Raw genomic sequence first — 21,266 nt, 5'->3', positions numbered from 1 at the left:
ACCGAAGGTCGACTATGGCTTTCACTTGACCAAGTGTATGGCAGAGTGAGATGGTAACGACTAAGGACTATCTATGTTACCTCGACATTTCACTTTACTCTACTCGCGTATTGCGTGTATGATACTTGAAAGTGTCCATTACGATTGCACTTCAACACTTTATTTTAGACCAAATTGAAACTTCGCATAAATAAACGTAGCCGACACGCCGACATTTATCGTGTCCGACACTTGCAACCGAGTCAGAATAACTTAGAATTACATATTATCCGACAATGGAATATCTTAAGCCTTACATGCATATATCGTCATATAGGGTCTAATTGCTTACTGATTTTTAAGTTTTGAATACAAATTACGGAGTATTATTGTATTCGTAACGTTTATTCATGTGTGATTGTTTCCTCTACCAAAAAGCAGGTACTTGCCATACCTTGGGTGGGTAGTCATATGGGTTACCATGCAACGTTACATTAAGGTATCGTGTTACGGAGTAATTTTATTTATTTTTTTAATAAAATGATATTTGCTCAAATTGTTGGAATCACCATACAAGTGTATGTACGCAGTACCCAGTGATTGTTGCAGCAATCATGTATCTCGTTGCATCAAAGAAGCCTTGACATTGGAAGCAACGCTGAAACTGCCATGGAGTATGCCATCGATTCCCTGCTTATGTAACCCGAAAGGTTTTATGGATCTTGTCAACGGGTTGTACAACTGTATCCTTGTAAATATTGCAGAATCAAAACAAGCTAAAACTGCTGGTGGAGAAAAATAAAAATTGATTGCCTAGCTCGGAATCAATTGAGTTGAAGAAGAGTCTACTCCGAAGTTAACTCGACTTGTCCTGTATGGCAGCCGTAGAGCTGGCAAGTCTGACCCGGCCCGATAGGACCCGAAATCGATCCATAACCCGGCATGGCCCGATTACGAGTGACCCAGACCCGACCCCATAGTGATCCGACCCGTTACTGACCCGATTAAATTGTTGAACCGATAATTATTAAGCTTAATTTTGATCAAATGAAAGTGATTTTGTGTTTAGATTGATATGTTTGACTTAATAATGAAGTAATTAAACCAAATAATAGGTTAAAAACTAAATTTAATGGTCAAAAATTGTGTAGTGCGATATAGTAATCGGACCCGATAATGATCCGACCCGGCTCGATACATCATTTGACCCGACCCGATAACGATCCAAACCCGCCCCGACCTGAAAGGGTATGCTGACCCGATATGTCCCGAAACCAATATGACCTGGCCCGACTTGACTTGACCTAAACCCGACCGAACCCGACTTACCCGATTGCCACCTCGCAGCCGCCTCGCATGAAATGGAACGAGTTTTATGTCATGTTTAGTACTAGGTCACTCCCTTATCGAATACTTTATGCAATCCGAAAAGTGCTGTACCTAATAGGAATGAGTTCTTTGTCATGTTTAGTACTAGGCCACCCCTTTATTGTGATGCAATTCGTAAACTGCTGAACAAAATCAAGAGTAGACTGCATAAATTTCGCGATATAGGTGGATGGAGCATGGGTGTCTGGTAGAGCATAATCTCCGTTTTAGTCATAGTAAAGTAAGGGTGGTATGTAAGGTAAGCAAATCAACTTGGACAACGAAAGATCGAGTGGTTAAAGTGGTCTACATTGACAAGGTGGGATAATTTGTGCTTCGCTTCAAGCTCCTTTCGATGAATCAAAACTCGAAAGAAAAAAAAAATTGTGAGGGAAATATAAATTTAAAATGTCAATGTTTAATAAACTTTATTAATTATGTTGTAGACAACTTTTTATGTTTGAGCTAAACAAAACAAAAGTTATATTTTCTTGCCAACCATTTCTTTCTCATATTTGTGAAACAGTGAATAGTAACATGTCATTAAACTTAGCTTGTACGGTTATATCATGAACAAAAAGTGTGGTCATCATTTAATTTTTTTTTTCTACGTGGGTACCCCTATGTTTTTAAGAATTCTACGTGGTATCCGTTATCTTTTGAAAACATCACTGATGCCCCTAAATTTAATAATAAAATAGCCAAAATGCTCTAATCCTGGCTTTTAAATTTTAGTTTATGCACTTTCTATCGATTTTTGGGATAATTTGTCAAAATATTATCACAAATTTAGTTTACTCATTCTTGTAAATATGTTCTTTATTAAATTTAGCTGTTAGTAAACTCAAATTTTATTATTTTAGGTATTTTTAGGAACAATTTCTAAAGTAAATTTAGCTTTTATAAACGGATCACGTAGAAATCGAAAAAATACGAGTATACGGGAGAAACAAGTTTCGTGAACCTTCTGATACTCAACAAACTTGACTTACCCAACCAAGTCAAGTCTTCCATTCTCCACGTCTACCCAAGTACTTCCACCCAATCACATTCCGCCACGCAACCAATATCCCACATCAGCCGTCCGATGTTCCAGCGTGGCATCAATCAACCAATAAAATCCCTTCTTGATGTGGCATTATACTAGTCACGTGACACCTCACACCCTCTCCAACCCATCTCACACTCCACTCTATAATCATCACAGTCTTCACCTTCTTCCTCTTACTATTTAATTACTCTTTTCAGATCTCAAACCAACATCATCTTCTTAAAACGAAAATTAAATCAAAGAGTTTATTTGTAAATTGTTGCGAAATTGAGGATGAATAAGTGGACGGTTTCGTCCTTTTTGTTTCTTTTGTGCCTTCTTTTCCTTCTTCCGGATCAAGGTATTGTCTCGTCTTACGGTGTGAGACCGTCTTCTTATTAATGTTATTTATTAATTGATTGATTTTGAATATTGTTTAGTACCCATTATAGAGCTCAGTGTAATTTGATCTGGGTAGTTATCAGATTTTTGAAAATGTGAAAGGTTGCGATGTAGGGTTTATGATCAGTTAAGTGACGTATTGTTCATTGATGTATGTACATAGTATTTTATAATTGGAATTTGAATATTGTTTAGTACCCATTATAGAACTTAGTGTAATTCGATCTGGGTAGTTATCAGATTTTTGAAAATGTGAAATTTTGCGATGTAGGGTTTATGATCAACTGTGTTAATTGTTGTTTAATTGATGTATTGTTGATAGAACTATATTAATTGGAAGAACTCAGTGTAATTTGATCTGGGTAGTTATCAGATTTTTGAAAATGTGAAATTTTGCGATGTAGGGTTTATGATTAGTAAAGTAATATGTTGGTTTATTGATGTCTGTTGATGGTACTATATTAATTGGAATTGGAATTTGAATTACGGAAGTTACCCATTTTAGAAGTTAGTGTAATTTGATTTGGGTAGTTGGTGAATTTTGAAAATGTGAAATCTCAGTTGTATTCCATGGAATTTGATTTTTATGATTTCCCATTATTATAATCGGTGTAACTTGATCTGGGTAGTTAGTCAATTGATGAAATTGTGAGCGATAGTTTGTTATTTTTAGTAATCATTTTAAGTGTCATTAATGTTTTCTATTCGAAAAAACCTCCCATTTCAATACGTTTGTTTAATATATGTGACGGGGATTTTGAATAAACGTATGAAAATGTAAATGGAAATGGAAATGGAGAGAAGGGAGGGAATATTGGTGAGTGAGATATGAGGCTGCACATAACTGGGCATTTTTAAAATCGATCCTCTAATATGGCGGAGTATCGAGAATGGATTAAAAGTGGATACTTTGAAAAGGATTTTGATGGTGAATGGATTGAAATTGTGTTTTTTCGTTGCATAGGGAGGAGGATACAAGTGAATGCGGAAGTTGATTCAGATGAATTAGCAAACCCGCCCAAGGTTGAGGAGAAGATCGGAGGAGCTGTTCCTAGTGGTTTGTCCACTGATTCTGATGTTGTCAAAAGGTATACAAAATCCTGAGCTTTCTGCTCCGAATGTAAAATTAAATTTTGAGTCTTGTAATACTAATGTGGAGGGATTATGGTGGGGTTTATGTAGGGAGGCGGAATCTATGTCAAGGAAAACGCTTCGCAGCAATGCTGAGAAGTTCGAGTTCCAGGCTGAGGTGTCTCGGCTTATGGACATCATCATCAACTCTCTTTACAGTAACAAAGACATTTTCTTGAGGGAGCTCATCTCCAATGCTTCTGATGTAAGTGTTTTGTGTGTATATCGTTAATGTTATATCGTTGAATGTCAGTATTGTTACGAATTCCATACTGCTGTTGTATGACTGTTTGCTGAATGCTGGATGTTTTGCATTGCTAGGCATTGGACAAGATTAGGTTCCTGGCTCTCACTGATAAGGGTGTGCTTGGCGAAGGTGACCAAGCTAAGCTCGAAATTTTGGTAGGTTATCATGAATCTTTTGCGTTTTTTTTTTCTCCTTACATCTTCTATTTTAATTATCACCCGGAATCAATCTTTGGAATTAATGTTTGCAGATTAAATTGGATAAAGAGAAGAAAATCCTTTCCATTCGTGACAAAGGTATTGGTATGACAAAGGAGGACCTTATCAAGAACTTGGGAACTATCGCAAAATCCGGAACTTCAGGTGGGATTTGACTCTATAACTCCTCGTAATATCAGTTACGACAAAATGAAACCTTGCATTCTACTTAGTGTCATATCACTGATGCGTAAATGTGTATTGGTTAATTCAGCGTTTGTGGAGAAGATGCAAACAAGTGGAGACCTTAACTTGATTGGACAGTTTGGAGTTGGGTTCTACTCGGTTTACCTTGTTGCTGACTATGTTGAAGTTATTAGCAAGCATAATGATGACAAACAGTGAGCTCCAAACATCTTCATTATGCCCTTTTTCGCTTGTCGTTGGTGTCTGTCATCACCATGTGCTTATATGTGGATCGCTTATTCTGCAGATATGTTTGGGAATCAAAGGCTGATGGTGCATTCGCGATTTCTGAGGACACAGAGAACGAACCTCTAGGCCGTGGTACTGAGATCAGATTACATCTTCGAGAGGAGGCTGGAGAGTACTTGGAGGAAGCTAAATTGAAGGTGGGTATTTTTCTATATCATTCATGCTAGTTCATGGCCTACATCTCTATCTTTGTTGGTTTGTTCTCCAATTATCTGGAACACTTGTTCACGACTACAAAATTTCTGCTATGATCCTGTATTCCTGTCGGGCAATTTTCGTTGGCTTCCTACTGCTTATTCGTTCCACTTAAAATTCTTTTCCAAAACAATCGGACGATACTGATATTACTAGTAAGAAAGATTTGGTAGGTTGGTTGACAGCACATTCAGTTTTTCTCTTATGGTCTTGCTGTCAAATTCACTACAAACTCTAATGAATGTAGGTGATACAAATTTGGAACTTGAAACGCTTAAATTCAGTTTCTTGCTTAACATAGCTGTCTTCAACACAATATATGTTGGGCCTGCTTTTCTTTTTGGTGAATATATCTTCGAAACAATCTACTTCTCTTTGCTACAGCCATGTGTTGTCTTTCCACATCTATTCTATTGTCTTTTTCATTGAGTAGAACATTACTAAAACTTTACTTTTGTTATACTGGAAAGACATTTGTTAATTTTTTTTACATTTCGCTATTTTCAGGATCTAGTGAAGAAGTATTCCGAGTTCATTAATTTCCCTATTTCCCTATGGGCAACCAAGGAAGTTGAAAAGGAGGTGCCTGCAGATGATGACGAGTCAAGTGATGAAGATGAAACTCGTATGTGGACTTATCCTGAATCAGTTTGAGAAAACTCAGCCTCCTTGTTGTTTTAGACTAATTTTTCATGTTTTTGGTCGTGTCTTGTAATACAGCTGAGACTTCTGAGGAAGAATCTGAAGAGAAAGAGGAGGATGAGGAAGCTGAGAAGAAACCGAAAACAAAAACCATCAAAGAAACAACTTCTGAATGGGAACTCCTAAATGATGTTAAGGCCATATGGCTACGTAGCCCTAAGGAGGTCACTGAAGAAGAGTACACAAAATTCTACCACTCTTTGGCAAAGGTTAGTCAGTCAACTAACTTTACTGTGAAGTCTGTTGTTAAATGTGCTGGTCTTACACTATTAACACGAGACTATTTTCCAAGAGGCTAATTTTATTGTGGGTTTGTATCTTGTAGGACTTTAGCGAGGAAAAGCCATTAGCATGGAGTCATTTCAATGCTGAAGGTGATGTTGAGTTCAAGGCGGTTCTCTTTGTTCCTCCAAAGGCTCCTCATGATTTGTATGAGAGCTACTACAACAACAACAAAGCCAATGTGAAGCTGTACGTCAGGAGGGTCTTTATATCTGATGAATTTGATGAGCTCTTACCTAAGTATCTAAACTTCTTGATGGTAAGGAAAATTCTTCTGGAAGATGTTGCATCTTCGCAAGTAGATATATACGATTTATTGTTTTAGCTATGGCTTGATGATTTAACCTTTTGCCAGGGTATTGTTGACTCCGACACTCTTCCTCTCAATGTGTCAAGAGAAATGCTTCAACAACACAGCAGCTTGAAGACCATTAAAAAGAAACTGATCAGGAAGGCCCTTGACATGATCCGCAAGATTGCCGAAGAGGATCCTGAAGAATCTGATGACAAGGAGAAGAAGGGTTGGTTAATTCGAAACTTTATTTGATACTAAATTTAAACGAAATAGCAATAGGATCCTGAATCTTTGCTCATTTCTGTTGTAGATGTTGAGAAGTCCTCCGACGATGATGAGAAGAAGGGCAAGTACGCAAAGTTCTGGAATGAGTTTGGTAAATCAATTAAACTCGGCATTATTGAGGATGCTGCAAACAGGAATCGTTTGTCCAAGCTTCTTAGATTTGAAACGTAAGTAACTCAAACACGAACGGCTCTTTTAGCAAACTCTTTTGTCGTCTCTGAGTCCTCTCTGAAGCATGTTTACTTAATCTGGCTTCCACTGAACAGTTCAAAATCCGACGGAAAGTTGACATCCCTGGATAAATATATCGCAAGAATGAAGTCTGGACAAAAGGATATCTTTTACATAACAGGAACCAGCAAGGAGCAGTTGGAAAACTCTCCCTTCCTTGAGAGGCTTACAAAGAAAGGCTATGAGGTAATCTTACGGAACATGTCTGAGTTACTTTCAGCCTTTCAAGGAACCTGTAACCTATCTTTCATGAGACTTGATCGTTTTAGACCATTTCATTTCCATGAAACTGCTGTAACTCCGTATTCTTTACTTACAGGTCATTTTCTTCACGGATCCCGTGGATGAGTATTTGATGCAATACCTAATGGACTACGAGGACAAGAAATTCCAAAATGTGTCAAAGGAGGGTCTTAAACTAGGCAAGGACTCCAAAGACAAGGAGCTAAAGGAGAATTTCAAGGAGCTTACAAAGTGGTGGAAGAATTCTCTTGCGACTGAGAAGGTAGATGATGTTAAGATAAGCAACCGCTTGGCAGATACTCCTTGTGTCGTTGTGACTTCTAAATTTGGATGGAGTGCGAACATGGAGAGGATTATGCAATCACAAACACTGAGTGATGCAAATAAGCAGGCTTACATGCGGGGTAAGAGGGTTCTTGAAATTAATCCTAGACATCCAATCATCAAGGAGCTCCGTGAGAGAGTAACTACAGATCCTGAGGTATGTTTTCTTTCCCAAAAACTCGTCATAAAAATTCTTAAATTTGAAAACCCTATTTTTTGTGGTACTCAGATTTTTTTTTAATGCAAATTCTGATATATATTGTTGTCTGTCCTAAAATTTGACAATGTAATAAAATCCGACTGTGCAGGATGAGAGTGTGAAGCAAACAGCGAAGCTTATGTACCAGACAGCGCTTTTCGAGAGTGGATTCCTGTTGGACGACCCAAAGGACTTTGCTTCCCGTGTTTACGATTCAGTCAAGTCAAGCCTCAACATCAGCCGTGATGTAGCTGTGGAAGAGGAGGATGACACGGAAGAACCTGAAACCGAAACTGAGACCAAGGAGGAATCTTCAACCAATGCAGAAGATGAAGGCATTAAGGATGAGCTCTAGATTCCGTATAAAACACGCTCTGACTTGCCATCTTGTGCCCTTGCGTTGCCCTTTTTTTTCCGGATGATGAACGAGATATCACTCTACATCCCTGTATAACATAGTTTACCAGAATTTTGTCTCTGCTATAAGTAGCGTTCTTAGATTATTTAGTTCAGAAAATGAAAGCAGCGAGAACTGAGGCTTTTCTTTCATCAATCTGAGTCTGTCGGATTTGATTGGCTTAATTCCCTTCTGCTTGTAAGATTGGTAATTGCATTTGGAATGAATTGAATCTTAGAATTATCATTCAACCTCGAACCTCGATTTGTCAGGACGGGTGGAATTTAAATCCAATTGGTGTTTTGCATATCAACGAATTTATACGAGGGCAATTGAGATTAATCTCAAGTCAGAAATTTTGTCGATATAGTCGGCCCAAAGCTGGAGGTCTGTGGATCGCGCTGTTATTAAGAGCTTACCCTTTTATGGGTGTAATAAATAAGTTATACTTTTTTTTTTTTTTTTTTTTTTTTTTTTTTTTTTTGAGGTGTTGTATTTTGTTTGTTGCTCAAGTAACTGTATTGGCTGCGAAACAAAGGCCTTACTGTATTTGGAATATAGGATGAATGTCTGAGGGAAATGAACAAAAGAAACTAAGACTGGGAACACACTTGTTACTTATATTAATTGATTTTAAGATGCGACACACTGTAATTATAGAGAATTAAATGAATTGATTGCTAACCTAAACCAAAAAAAAAAAAAAAAAATCAAATTCTCCCCCTCCTCTTTGAATAAACCCTAGCCTCCATCTATTAAATTTGGGGCCTCCATCGGTAATTAATCGATGGTAAGCCCCAAAACTGTTTCATTAAACCCTAGCCTCCATCTATTAAATTTGGGGCCTCCATCGATAATTAATCGATGGTAAGCCCCAAAACTGTTTCATTTTTCAATTAATAGTATGCGTATTTGTCATCTAATCAATAAAAGTCTTTTTGGGAGAACCGTTTTTCGGTTTTGTCTGTCCTTTATTTCGGAGGTTTTCCAGATTTAGTTTCAATCAAAATATAGACAAGATTAATTCGTTGATGGTTCGTCACATCACTTCCAACGGATATAAGTTATTTGCCAACAATCTATGGAACTAGTAAGAGACGTTTTTCCTTTTACAATTTATCATATGAAGGATCCCCTCATCAAAAAATGCAGGAAGATAGCGATACAAGGCCAAGCTAAATTGTCAGATCATGGTTTGAGATGCCTAATTTACAAGAAATTTATAGTTATTCTTCGTAAGGAATTTGATTACGGTGCCCACGAGCACAATCTTCTGATACAAGGATTGATATACAAGCTAAATACATTGTAATACAGTAGAAGTATTAAATAAATTGGCTTTGATTTATTTTCTTGGTAAAAATGTTCATTTGAATCTTCTGTGCATTAGAATGAGATCCTACTTGTAAGGTCAAAACAGGAAAGGTGGGTGGGTATTAAGCGTCCACCGAACCTCTCATAAGACTGGAAATCCAAGAACTAGGTATCCAACGGATGAATTCCCATTTCTCCGTTATAACTAGCTTATGGCTGAAAATTAACTCGAAAAACCTATTAAAACAATGATCACTAAGAATTTACAAATCAATTAATATTAGCTCCAGTCTCAAAGTTCATCTGTAATCATATATCCCCTTGGACTGGAGCTAAATACTGGACTACCTTGACCGACTCTGCATCTCTTCATCAAGAAGACGGGTCACAAGGCTCGGATTCTTGCCTGCAATACCCAGTAATGAGCGTAGTTCTTCTGGGTTTGCCTTCTTGAAGAGTCCCTTCAGTAATGTGTCAGCACCGCCATTTGCTCCAGACACAGAATTTGGGTTTTGGACGTTTGCTCTAGGCAGAAAGCAGTGTGATATTTGAGCAAGCGGCCGAGAATTCCAATACATTGCACACACGCGTTTCCTGTCTAATGCTTCTATACCCTGCAAGAATAATTAAAATGTTAGGTAGCTAAACCAACATTGCAGGAGGTGCAGCTTAAATCACATTACAAGTGGAACACTCGTCAGCATGGAGATCATATCTCGTGAGCATCTACCCAATTGATGTAGAAATGAAACGATAGTTAAGATGTACTTTCATCTGTCCATGAATGTTCTAGGTTTTTCTTGGGGGATGTTTATGAAGTAACGCCCCAGTTCAAATATTTCCTTAATTTATATGCAAAACAAACCCAGAAGTCCATAGAAAAGAGTAACATTTACGACATAAATTAGGGCGTTAGTTGTTTTGAAGTGTACTAACTTGAACAATAGCTGGAGAAGTAAAACCAAACATCTCAAGTCCGTCTAGGCTACCAGGTGGCTGAAGAGGAGGAAGTTTATCCTTTCCTAGCTTGTGCTGCTTGGTGATCTCCTGATTAACTCTTTCACGAACCATTTCCCAACATTTGGTAGGTGATACGTTTACAAAAAATACATCCGGACAGTCCTCTAAAAAGACCTGAAGATGAAAATAGACTTAGGCACTCTATCCAACCCTAGTGTAATAATTTGTCACCAGACTCCGAAGTAAAATGAAGATAGAACAATTCTTTAGCTGCATCCTATCAGAATATTTGAGCATTGCTCAAGTTTTTCTTTTTAAAGGATAGGATGCACAAGCAAGTTGATGTCGACGCAATTAACAAAAATGACAGCCATCTTACTACAAGAGAGCACAACAATATGTTGTTCCCTTCTCTTTCCAAGATGTGTATATCAAAACCTCACAAAAATGTGACTCGCATAGTGAATAACCAAATTATGCACATACCATAAAAAGCGGTCCTTTCGATCCTCCATCCACGATCTCTGAGACATAGTACCCCATATTTGGGGGATCTGTGATGTTTATGTATTTCACACGGCTTTTAAAACCTAAAAAAGAGATTACTATCAGTCTTTAAGGTAAAAACATAGCAATTTCTAAAAGTATATATTCTAAACTTACTGGTTTACTTTAGAGAAGTTCATGAAGACTTCCCACTCGAATTATCTAATTTTGGGGGTTCTCTGTAGTCACTACTTAGGGGGCGTTTGATTCGGGAAAGGGAAAGAGAATGAAATCAAGAAAGGAAAATAAGGGGTATGAAAAGGGATCACCTCTAATCTACCTTATTGTTTGGTTTGTTATCAAAGGAATAGAATTAATTAACACAACCATCCCCTTATAAACTCAACTACCAACCACCATCACCACCACCAATGACCAGGGCCACCTCCGCCTATCACCTTCAACAACCGCCGAGCGCCAGCGCACAGCTACCATTGCCGGATATTTCCTCTGCCCCACCACCGTACTCAATCCGCCCCCATTTCAAACCATCACCCGACCATCATAAACACCATCAAAAGCCTCGAAAAACTCTCCCACCACCGAAATTCACTCTTCACCACCGATCTTGTGTTTATAGGGGTGGGGGAGAGTTTTTCGAGGTTTTGGGTGGAGTTTATGACGGGGGTTTCGACTGATAGTGAGGGGTTGTGGGGCATGAGTGGCGTCGCTGTAGGTGGGATGTAGATGTATCCGGTGTGTCGCCTTTCGTACGGTGGCGGTAACGACGGTTAAAAGGTGGTGACGGGGGAGGGGGGCTGATGGTTGTAAGGCTTGCAGTGGTGGTGTTGGATTTAGATACGGTGGCGACGAGGTGGCTATGTTACCGGTGGTGGTGTCGTGATGGCGGTGGTGTCGTGGTGGTCGCAAGTGTGGTGGTGGTTGCAAGTAATGGTGACTGTGGTGGTGGTTGAGGGAATGAGGGGTAATGAAATCTCATTCATTAAGGGGGTGAGGGGTAAGGAGTTGGAGTTACTTGAGGGTAAGAGAGGGGCAAAGGGAATGATTGAAATAAGCAAACAAACACCTACAAAGGGAATCATTTGATTTAATTCCCTTTCCCTTTCCTAAATACCCCTAACCAAACGCCCCCTTAATATAGTTTGTGACCCCACTACTCAACTAGCACTTTCTTCCCATCTTAGTGTACGCCTTAATTCTCGCATGAAAAAGAATGGGAAGTTTATTCATTGACAAAGGGAGTATTTAAACAAACATAAGATCAACAAACCTTTCGGGAAAATTGCTCTACTTGAGCTCCATTGATTTCCAGGAACAATCGACCCAAATTCTAGCGGCTCAACGTTGCAATTGATTCTCCGTATAACTTTGGCTATGCGTGGCCCTTTTGGGCGATGACATTTGTCCTTGCTACTATGACTACACGATGGGCTCCCTAGAAGAGTTCTCCCATCATCCAGTAGCTTTAAATCACCTCTTTGTACACGATTATCGACTTCTTTGACCTTAATGCTAAGTCCTACACTAAGAGCACAAGTTGTGTTTTCAATAACACTATCTGGAGTGGATGCATCTGGATCCCTTTTTCCCGAACTAGAGCTAATAGAACCCTGATGGCATGAAAGATTATGCTCCTCGGACAAAGCAACAGTTTCGTGTTTGATCCCAGTTTCATCTTTTGGGGACGTTGAACGAGACAAACAATCACCCTTTTGCCCATCGGAGGTCGAGTTTAAATTGGCTTCAGCAGCTAAAGCTGCATTAGCTAGATCACAAAGATTCAACTTATGATCAGAGCCCTCTATGCCAGTAACACTCTGACTTTCCTGACCGATATTTTTGACTACATCAGTGTGTAATCTATTTGAGTGCTCATCATCTTCGTCGTCACATAAGTCAATCACCTCCTCTTTGCCATGTGATGACTTCTTCATGGCAGACCTCTTCAGCTGATGTACAGGGTCATATTCAACATTCTCAACTTTTCGCTTTCCATGCAAAAATAATTTAATTGGAGGAACCTTTGTTGCTTCTAAGGCAACAACAGCTTCAGGTAAACTACCCTTTTGCGCTGAAGAAATATGGCAGACACTCGAAGACAAATCAGGTGAAGCCTTTAAACTGATGTCTTTGTTTTTCAAAGTTACTAATGTTTGTGAGCTTTCCTGGCTATGACGATCTCCACTTGGATGCTCCGAGAGCGCACTAGTAACTCCCTTAACTTGCCCATTATCTTTAGATTTGCAAGAACTTAAGGCCAGTCCAAGATCAAGTCTGGCCCATCTATATATGGCACTTAATTTACCTTCCAAAGCATCAGCCAGAAGATTCAATTCTGTTATATCATAGCGAAACAAGAAGAATTTTCCGTCCCAGCTACATGGACACATTTGTTTTGCATGATTCAAACATGCAAACCTATCAGGTGAACAACGACAACCTGCAGCAGACAGGTGTAAATCAAAGAAACACACACTGCATTCCCTTTCAGTTGTGGCATCAAAACTGCTGTCCATCTTCAGTGATTTTGAGTATTTGCACAGAAAATCTCTTCTCACATTCTCTGCATCAACACGTGACTGCACAAACATAAAAGGGAAACAAATCAGAACAGAGTGTTAACCAAGAAATGAAAGATATTGACCAAGAGACAAAGAATCACTTTAAAATTACATGAGTAACTCCATCGAGAAAATTTAGAACGAATGGATATTTATCCACGCACATATGTAGAATGGCCAGCTTTTTCGCTTGGGAGAAAATATTTATTATTTAAGCTGTAGGGCTGAGATGTAAAAACAAGGGATTTTACAATTGAATCCAAAAAAAGCACTACACAGAGCCTTGACGTGGAACTTTATTTGACATTGCTAGCCGAGTTCAGTGACTTCAATATGAAACATTTGTATTTGAAATAGAGTGCAAAAAAAAATTTCAAAAATCAAAATGCTTGCTATAAGAAGATTTGAGGATCTCTCCTCGCTGAAGATAGTGACAAAAACAATAGCTTTTACTACGCAAAACTTGAGTTTTATTGTATTACGTATAATTCGTATATAGAGCTATAATGTTGGTGGTTGAGGCTCTACATGCCCTACCCTCTGACATTGCATGCAAGCCAGCAGCACAACTCCACTAAAACATTGGAGGTAGAAGAGTAATAGCTGAATAAAAATTATATTAGAGCTACAATCAAGACATGTCACAACCACCAAATCTGAAAGAAACCTACAAGTACACAAGAAAAATGCACTGGAGCACCTAGCCTAAGAATGTAAAAAATAACCTCGAAAATCTCGAAAGACCTAAACGGTACTACTTACTAGTTATTATTGATAAGAACGATAACTAATATCAGGACATCTTATTGGATTTCTTGATAAGCCACGCTTTACGGTCAATATTCTAATTTCTAAAAATAAAATCTTTCTATAAAAATTACAACCTAACAAGGTACTCGCTCTGAATTTCAAATAAAATTGCAGTAGACAAAATTCAAAGAGAATGTGAAGAGGATAAAGAAGCTAGTGGACATACCCTGAGAGATTTTGCTAGGATCCCATCCCTTCCGCAGACATTTTTCCATCTTAAGTTATCAATGGTATTCCTCCTCAGTAAATTCAGTTCCCAGTTTGCTTTTACTGCTTCTCTGGCTGCTCCAAGCAGCAATTTATCATGGGAGACAGTTGTCTTTCTTTGTTGATCACGGTAAAGCTCCACAGCCTTCTGTCCATGAGGAAGCCAATCAACGGGAGCTACATTCACTGCCTCTGCACAGTTGAACCCACTGTTGAACCCAGAATGATATGCCCGGGGAAAAGTCAAGACAAATTCTCCGGCATTCTGCACACAACGATAGACAGGTACCCCGGCTAATTTAAGGATTGATGGAGAGAGTTGAGTGACCTGAGAAGATAACAGAATCAGTACAGTTTGGATGCATATAAACAAATATACTGCATGACTGATTCAATCAGCTCTAGCTGTGTATAACAGCAGAGAGAAACCATTGATTACTGTCACAGTAGTATAGAATTATAGATACGAGCATCTGATTTTGTTATTAAACCTATCAGATTATCCAGTCTAGAAGGAAGCCTCTTGAAAGTACTGGGACGCTGTTGTTACAGTATATATTTGTGGGAAAGCACATATTTTTAGGTGTTAGCAATATTTTGCAATAATACAGTAGGTACAACAATTACAAACAATACAACATTACCCCAGTGGCTCAATGGCTTCCACAAATTGCGAGGTAAGGGGGTCGGATGTACGCGGGCTTACCCTTGTGTTAGCAACACAAAGAGGCTATTCATGGATAGTAAAAAAACCCAAAAAAAACTAATATCATTTGTATTGCTGCTCATATATAATACACTGGTCAGAGCAGAAGGCAAATAGCCAAGAACCTCTACAGACTAGGCTTTTCTTGCTAAATTCCATATAGGGACACTTCCGGCTTCATTTGCGTCTAGGCCGTCCACACATAAGCAAGTTATCCTAGGGCCTTATATTTTCCTAGGTTTTTTTTATAACTACTAGTCTACTACCTAACATTCACTTTTAAAAACCACTGCCTATCTAAAACGTCTTTTAAAACCACTACCACTACAGTCGATTAACAAAACACTACATACCATTTAGTAATCCGAGCCTAACAAGACCGTGAATTGACTCTAATGCCCCTCATTTAGACTACCCTCTCCTTCCTCTAATATCATTCACTCACATGTTTCTAACCCTTTCCCTCTATTAAATTAATTATATGAGAAGTACCCAAAAAACTACCTCATAATCCCTTTCTCCATCTGCGAATATCTTATTCCTTTCTAATCTCAATATCAGATGATGAAAAGAAAATTTACAGCCAAATCCATTGACGAAATAAGAAGATATTAGTATGATTTATCCATGGATACTAATGAGAAAATTGGGAGGGTGAAAGAACCCTTAGGGTGTGTTTGGATTAAGTGATTTGGAGGGAAAAGAAAGGGAGGGGGAATAGGGGATTTAAAATGCCTTGTTTGGATAGGAAATTAGGGTGGAGGGAAATGAAGGGAGAGATTTGGAGGGATCCAATTTCTTCCTCCAAGCCTAATCAAAATCTCTCCACAATAGGCAAGATTTGGAGGGAAATTGTATCCAAACACCCACACCCCATTCCCCCTCCCCTTCCTTTCTCTCCCTTTCCCTTCCCTCCTTCCCCCTCCCCTCCCTTTCCTTCCATTTTTGCTATCCAAACACACCCTTAAGCCCTGAGAAGAATGCTGGCTGGATATTCAAATGAGAGGGTTACTAGTGTCATTTGTTTCTTAGTTCAAAAAAGCGTCTCGAGTGTGCCTAAAGCGGGCCTTGGATGAGGCAGTAGGCAAAAAGCCTCGGTGCATTTTAGGTGCGCCGTTTAGATAAGGCTCACTAATACGCACTTGCCTTGTCTTTTTATTCTAGATCTCAGATTATGCCATTTTTTTACCTGATTATTCCCAACTTTTACTCTTTTACAAGTTAGCAAATGAGTTGGCAGGGGAGAAGGGAGCCTTGGGAAGAGTAAAATAGGCACAAAATTATGTTTTTAAGGTGGTAGTAAAACATTAGCAAATGAATTGGTGAGGCAGACGCTAAAATTCTTTCATATACGCTTGGTGCCTTGGTTAAATTATAGTGATGTTTTTATGGTGGACGTTCAAAATAGATGGCTAAGATTCTTTCATCTAGGCTTGAAATGATAGTGTTTATTTAAATCGAACGTAGTAATGTGGTAGTCGTTTTGAAAGAAGTTTAAGAAAGGTAGTAGTTTTTAAAAGTGAAGTTATGTTGGGTTGTAGTTTAAAAAAAAAAAATTCCGCTAATTTCAGTTAAGTGCTATTTAAGGTGTTTTCCTTCTACAACTGTAGTTATTTTGCTTTTTTCCTTCCTCAAGAGGGCGGCTTATCCACTAACTTTTACAATTCTTCATTCAATAAATAGAAAAATGTTGCATATAAGCTGGAAAAAAGTGTGCCCGATTCTGTAGACAATAAGGTTGCATCAACGAGTACACAAACTACAGAAACTATTCACATCTTAAACCCAATGCATACATTACTACAAGATACCAGTGGTCTAAGGATTTCAGGTAACAAACATTTCCATTGGAACTCAAACACTGCCAGAGTTATCATTTAACACCAAATGCAATACATATAATTAAATCACATTGTCAGCTGAAAGAACTAAACAAGTTATTTCCAACTAACCAACTTATGGAGGAGATCAGGCTGCTCATCAAATAGGTCAGGTAAATGTTTCTTCATTGTGTCCTCCAACTTAATCGCATCATTCCCAGGAACACCATACCACAATTTAGGTGCACCAAAATGCATGTAATTCAGGGAATACAAATGATGATCTTCAACATGCTGCTCAAAATAAAATAAAAGAATAGGTGTGTAAAGTATTGACAATCCAGAAGTAAAATGCAAACTAAAGCGACACATTACTCTATACAGAATATGGTTTATCACAGACAAAAAATGTAAAACTTCAGTAATCAGACAGACCCATACTTGAATAACCTTTTATTCCTTTTTACTTAAAATAATAATAAAAAAACTGGCACATCAATAACTATATTTATCTCTGATCCGCTTAAGACAAGAAACCAGTAGCAAATATTTTTGACGTTTTAAAACAGAAAAGTTGTTTCATTTACATAAATTGAACAGGGATAAGATTACTAGTCCATATAGTAAACTCTCCAGCAGAGTATCCTTCACGTGTATTTTCAGATGAATATGCTTTAAATCCACATTTACAGGCTCACAGCTTAGAAGTTATAGCTGCTTCACAGTTTATATTAAGAAAAAAATATAAGAGAGTGTTTAATCTGCAACTAGCTGTTGTAGTGTGGAATAAAGAAGCCTTCACCTTTAACCTACACACTAGTGAGTAGTGAGGCTTTATCTTAAGTGTCCAAGCACGAGACATAAAATGTGCGAAACTAGACAACAAAACTTTCACATAAGCTGAAGTGCACTTACCCAACAAAAAGAGGAAAAACACATTCCGACATACAACCATGGTACTTGGACGCCTGATATATCTGCATTTTCATAGGAAAGAACAGAACCTGGAAGCCTTGGTAAATTGTTCAAGTTCCAACCAGATTTGACATAATCTTCATCAGAGGATGAACATTGACTGGAGACTTTAGGGAAACCACTACCGAAAACCCCAGTTTCCAGATCGGCCCCATAAAGAACCTGTACAAACATTCCAAAAGAACAAATAAACAATAATGTGACATGTATAATTTTTTTTGGAAGGGAAACTTGTGTGCTCATAATTTTATCACACCTCAATTTCTTCAGAAGGTTTCTCAACTACCCGCCAATATTCACCCTCTATAACCTCAACTGATGGCTCCCACTTTGCAGTAACCTTGCCTAAATCACTCCCGGCATCTGTACCATTTTCGTTTCTAAAGTACTGGGCTTTGAAATCATCAGCATACCTCTGAAATTCATCTAAAGTAAATTCAGGACCAGGTTCAAAACCAAAACCGGCTCCTCCAGGCTCCAAAGTATTACCACTCCCAGCCCCACAATCCATACCCATTCTTGAGCATCGTCTCCTTTTCTTCCTCACATGGCTTTTTAAAAGTTTTTTGGACGCATCACGATTTTGCAATTTGTCGACCCTCTGTACACGAGTAGAGAACTTAGACTTTTCCCACACATCCTTCTCCTTAAGCTGACATGGAGGTTTCCATGAAGGTGGAGGAACAATACGGCAAATCCCATATTGTTCAGCTTTTGGGCGTATCTTTTCTATATAGCCTATGGTATCTTTAAATTCCTGCAGAACATTACCAAATCAGACATCAGCGAACTATTCTTCAAGATGAAAAACAAGATGCAAACAAAAAATAATAATTTCAAAGTTGGAGACCTCTTCACTTGGGAAAAATACTGGAACCTCCTGAAGTTCAACCCTACATGCAGTGTCAGGATGCCATCTAGCAATCACCTGTAAATGAACCAATTAGCAACGACCTTTAAGAGCTGCCTATTGCCATTATGAAAATCTGAAGACCATAAGATTACTCCAATCCGTAGATCCTGAACACAACCTTTCTACCTGCATGTGTTTAAGCGAAATTCTCAAACCCTCATTTCTAATAGGTTGCCAGGTAAAATCAGGGCAGCTCTAGACTTCCCTTGCCGGAATGTACTACTCCATCCATCCTAATTATATTGTCCTTATTTTTTATAGTCCATATCAAATTAATTGTTCCCTCTCCAAATGTAGTAAATAGACGGTGAATATCTTATATTACCCCCAGCTAAGTAACCACTAACATTCTATCCTATTCCTATTACTCTTATTAAGGGTGATAACTGTATTAGTGTATTACATCACATTTTATTAAATTCAACCTTCTAGTCAAATGGGACAATATAAATGGTATGGAGGGAGCATTATATAGGAGCCTTAGACTTTGAAGGAGGTAGCCCACGGTAAAAAAAAAAAAAAAAAAAAAAAAAAAAAAAAAATTAAGAAGCGAACACACCTTCTGGCAATTTCGACACTCATTGCAGCCACGGATGACCCCTTTTGGAAGCCCTGGCTTTATCGGGAAGTTCTGCAGCAATAAATGATCAAGCATATATCAGAAGTGAACTAAACCAACATTTAATTCCCATACAAACACAGCAAAGACAGACATTAACCTGATTACCCTGCTCGGAATCAGATTCCTCGTCTGAGCATTGATCCATTGACGGTCTACGCCTCAAAGTCTTTAATAAATTCCCGGCAGCATCATGTCCGGGCTCTAATTTAACATTAACCGATTCTTGTTGGGACAAATTAGAAGAAACCGAGCAACACGGTTCGCTATCAGCATTTTCAACCTTCTTCAACTTAAAGGAAGTAAATGACTCAAAACCCGGTGGAACAGCCGGAAAATCAAGATCCTCTTCATTTACACAAGCTCTCAATAGCTCTGTCCCCATATGGACTACAATCAACCATCACATCACAACAACATAATTTCATCATCCAATTTCCCACAAAAATAGCAAAAAATTCAGCATTAAATAACTAAAAAACATCCTTATCACAATCAAACAATCATTAATCTTCCATATTAATTAACTGATTACATCTTAAACTAATCACACAACAATAATGCCTTCTATGGTGATTAACAAGGCAAATTATACACAGCATTTGCACAAATCAATGAAATCATCAAATACAGCAGCAAATTCAGTGATCATGAACTTAATTGGGGGAAATCATAGAAGTACAACTTCAATTACTTCATCAACTAAAATTCAACTTAAATTAGGGAAAAAAAAGTAGCAGCATAATTGAAGTTGCAAAAGTGAAGAAGAAATTGAAGTACCAGAAATCGATAAGCTGAATCCAGCGATCCAGTAGAAATTGTTGAGTAATGGAGTTGGAAATTCTAGGGTTTGGTGGTAGTTGTCCTGCGATTTTTGGGGATGAAGATTGAAGAGAGAGGAGAGCAAAAAGCGTGTAGCGAAAGAGCAACGAGTTTTGTTTGATGTGTGAACTATGGTGGACTTGACTACGTGTCTCTCGTTAGTCTCACGTACCAAACCTCACCAAAATTAATCTAGTTTAAGGCGGTTTTTACAAGTACAAATATAATGTAAAATGGATTAAAATATAAATTATATTGAGCTCTGTTTAACAAAATTAGCTAAAAAGTTAGTTAAAACTTAAAAAGACTTCGGGTAGTTGATATCATTGAAACTATTTGACAAATAGCTAATAATTAGGTAACTATATCAAATCAAACTAGTTAAACGGGCATGATTTATTATTGTTATAATAATTGAAGAGGTAAAAAAGGGAGAAAGTTAGCTTATTTCTTACATGTTAATTTGTTAAATAAGTTATTTGTCAAACACTTGCACACAAATAATCTAGCAAGAGTTTCGGTCAACTAAACTAGCTGAAATGACATGCCAAACACGATCGTCTAATAGGTATAAGTAGTAAATAAGAGTATACTACATAATTATCCTGTACAAAAAACAATAAACCAAGAATCAGTGGCGGAGTCAGGATACCCCGTTGAGAGGGTGAAAAATCCCAACAAGGGCGAACTAGTAATGCCGTAAAGTAAATCTCGGAAAAAATTAAAAATTTTAACTAAGAAATTTGAATTTTTTAATGTCCAGCGGGGATGAGCGCCCCTGCTAGGCTGCTAGCCTCTCTAACCAAATCCGCCACTGCCAAGAACCCTTTTCTCGAGCAACTCTATGATGTCTTGGTTGTGAACTTATGATAGGTAATGGTTTGGAGAGGCGTCAAGCTAACAGGCTTACAAGTCACTTAGTCACTCTTAAGGGCTTGCTTGGATTGAGGGTTGTTCCGGGTATAATTCCAGAGCAGTTATACGGTACCACCCGTGCTTGTAGAATGACGTCTTTAGTTGAATCCTCCTTGCGGTCTCCTGAAACGATGA

General features: G+C 38.2%; 2 protein-coding genes across 2 annotated transcripts; one reads left to right on the top strand and one right to left on the bottom strand.

Annotated features, from left to right (window-relative positions):
• Window positions 1-2,492: 2,492 nt before the first annotated feature.
• Window positions 2,493-8,253, top strand: LOC141586433 (endoplasmin homolog). The gene is made up of 15 exons (XM_074407641.1): window positions 2,493-2,738; window positions 3,744-3,867; window positions 3,962-4,115; window positions 4,232-4,312; window positions 4,408-4,519; window positions 4,629-4,755; window positions 4,848-4,986; window positions 5,552-5,669; window positions 5,765-5,955; window positions 6,072-6,287; window positions 6,384-6,549; window positions 6,634-6,775; window positions 6,875-7,025; window positions 7,159-7,563; window positions 7,715-8,253. Exons 1-15 carry the CDS (start codon window positions 2,672-2,674, stop codon window positions 7,958-7,960), a joined length of 2,439 nt encoding a protein of 812 aa, XP_074263742.1. The 5' UTR covers window positions 2,493-2,671; the 3' UTR covers window positions 7,961-8,253.
• A 1,074-nt stretch (window positions 8,254-9,327) lies between these two features.
• LOC141586432 (putative lysine-specific demethylase JMJ16) lies at window positions 9,328-20,344 on the bottom strand. Its single transcript, XM_074407640.1, has 12 exons — window positions 20,175-20,344; window positions 19,495-19,784; window positions 19,335-19,406; window positions 18,713-18,790; window positions 18,119-18,619; window positions 17,803-18,024; window positions 17,020-17,181; window positions 14,321-14,689; window positions 12,054-13,362; window positions 10,763-10,866; window positions 10,253-10,450; window positions 9,328-9,930 (listed from the first exon to the last, which is right to left on the bottom strand). The coding sequence occupies exons 2-12, from the start codon at window positions 19,777-19,779 to the stop codon at window positions 9,661-9,663; spliced, it is 3,570 nt and encodes a 1,189-aa protein (XP_074263741.1). The 5' UTR covers window positions 19,780-19,784; window positions 20,175-20,344; the 3' UTR covers window positions 9,328-9,660.
• Between the last annotated feature and the right edge of the window lie 922 nt (window positions 20,345-21,266).

Source organism: Silene latifolia, chromosome 6 (assembly GCF_048544455.1).
Source record: "Silene latifolia isolate original U9 population chromosome 6, ASM4854445v1, whole genome shotgun sequence".
Lineage (NCBI taxonomy): Eukaryota > Viridiplantae > Streptophyta > Magnoliopsida > Caryophyllales > Caryophyllaceae > Silene > Silene latifolia.
Note: the sequence above shows the minus strand (reverse complement) of the source record. Positions and strands in the feature narration are given on the sequence as shown.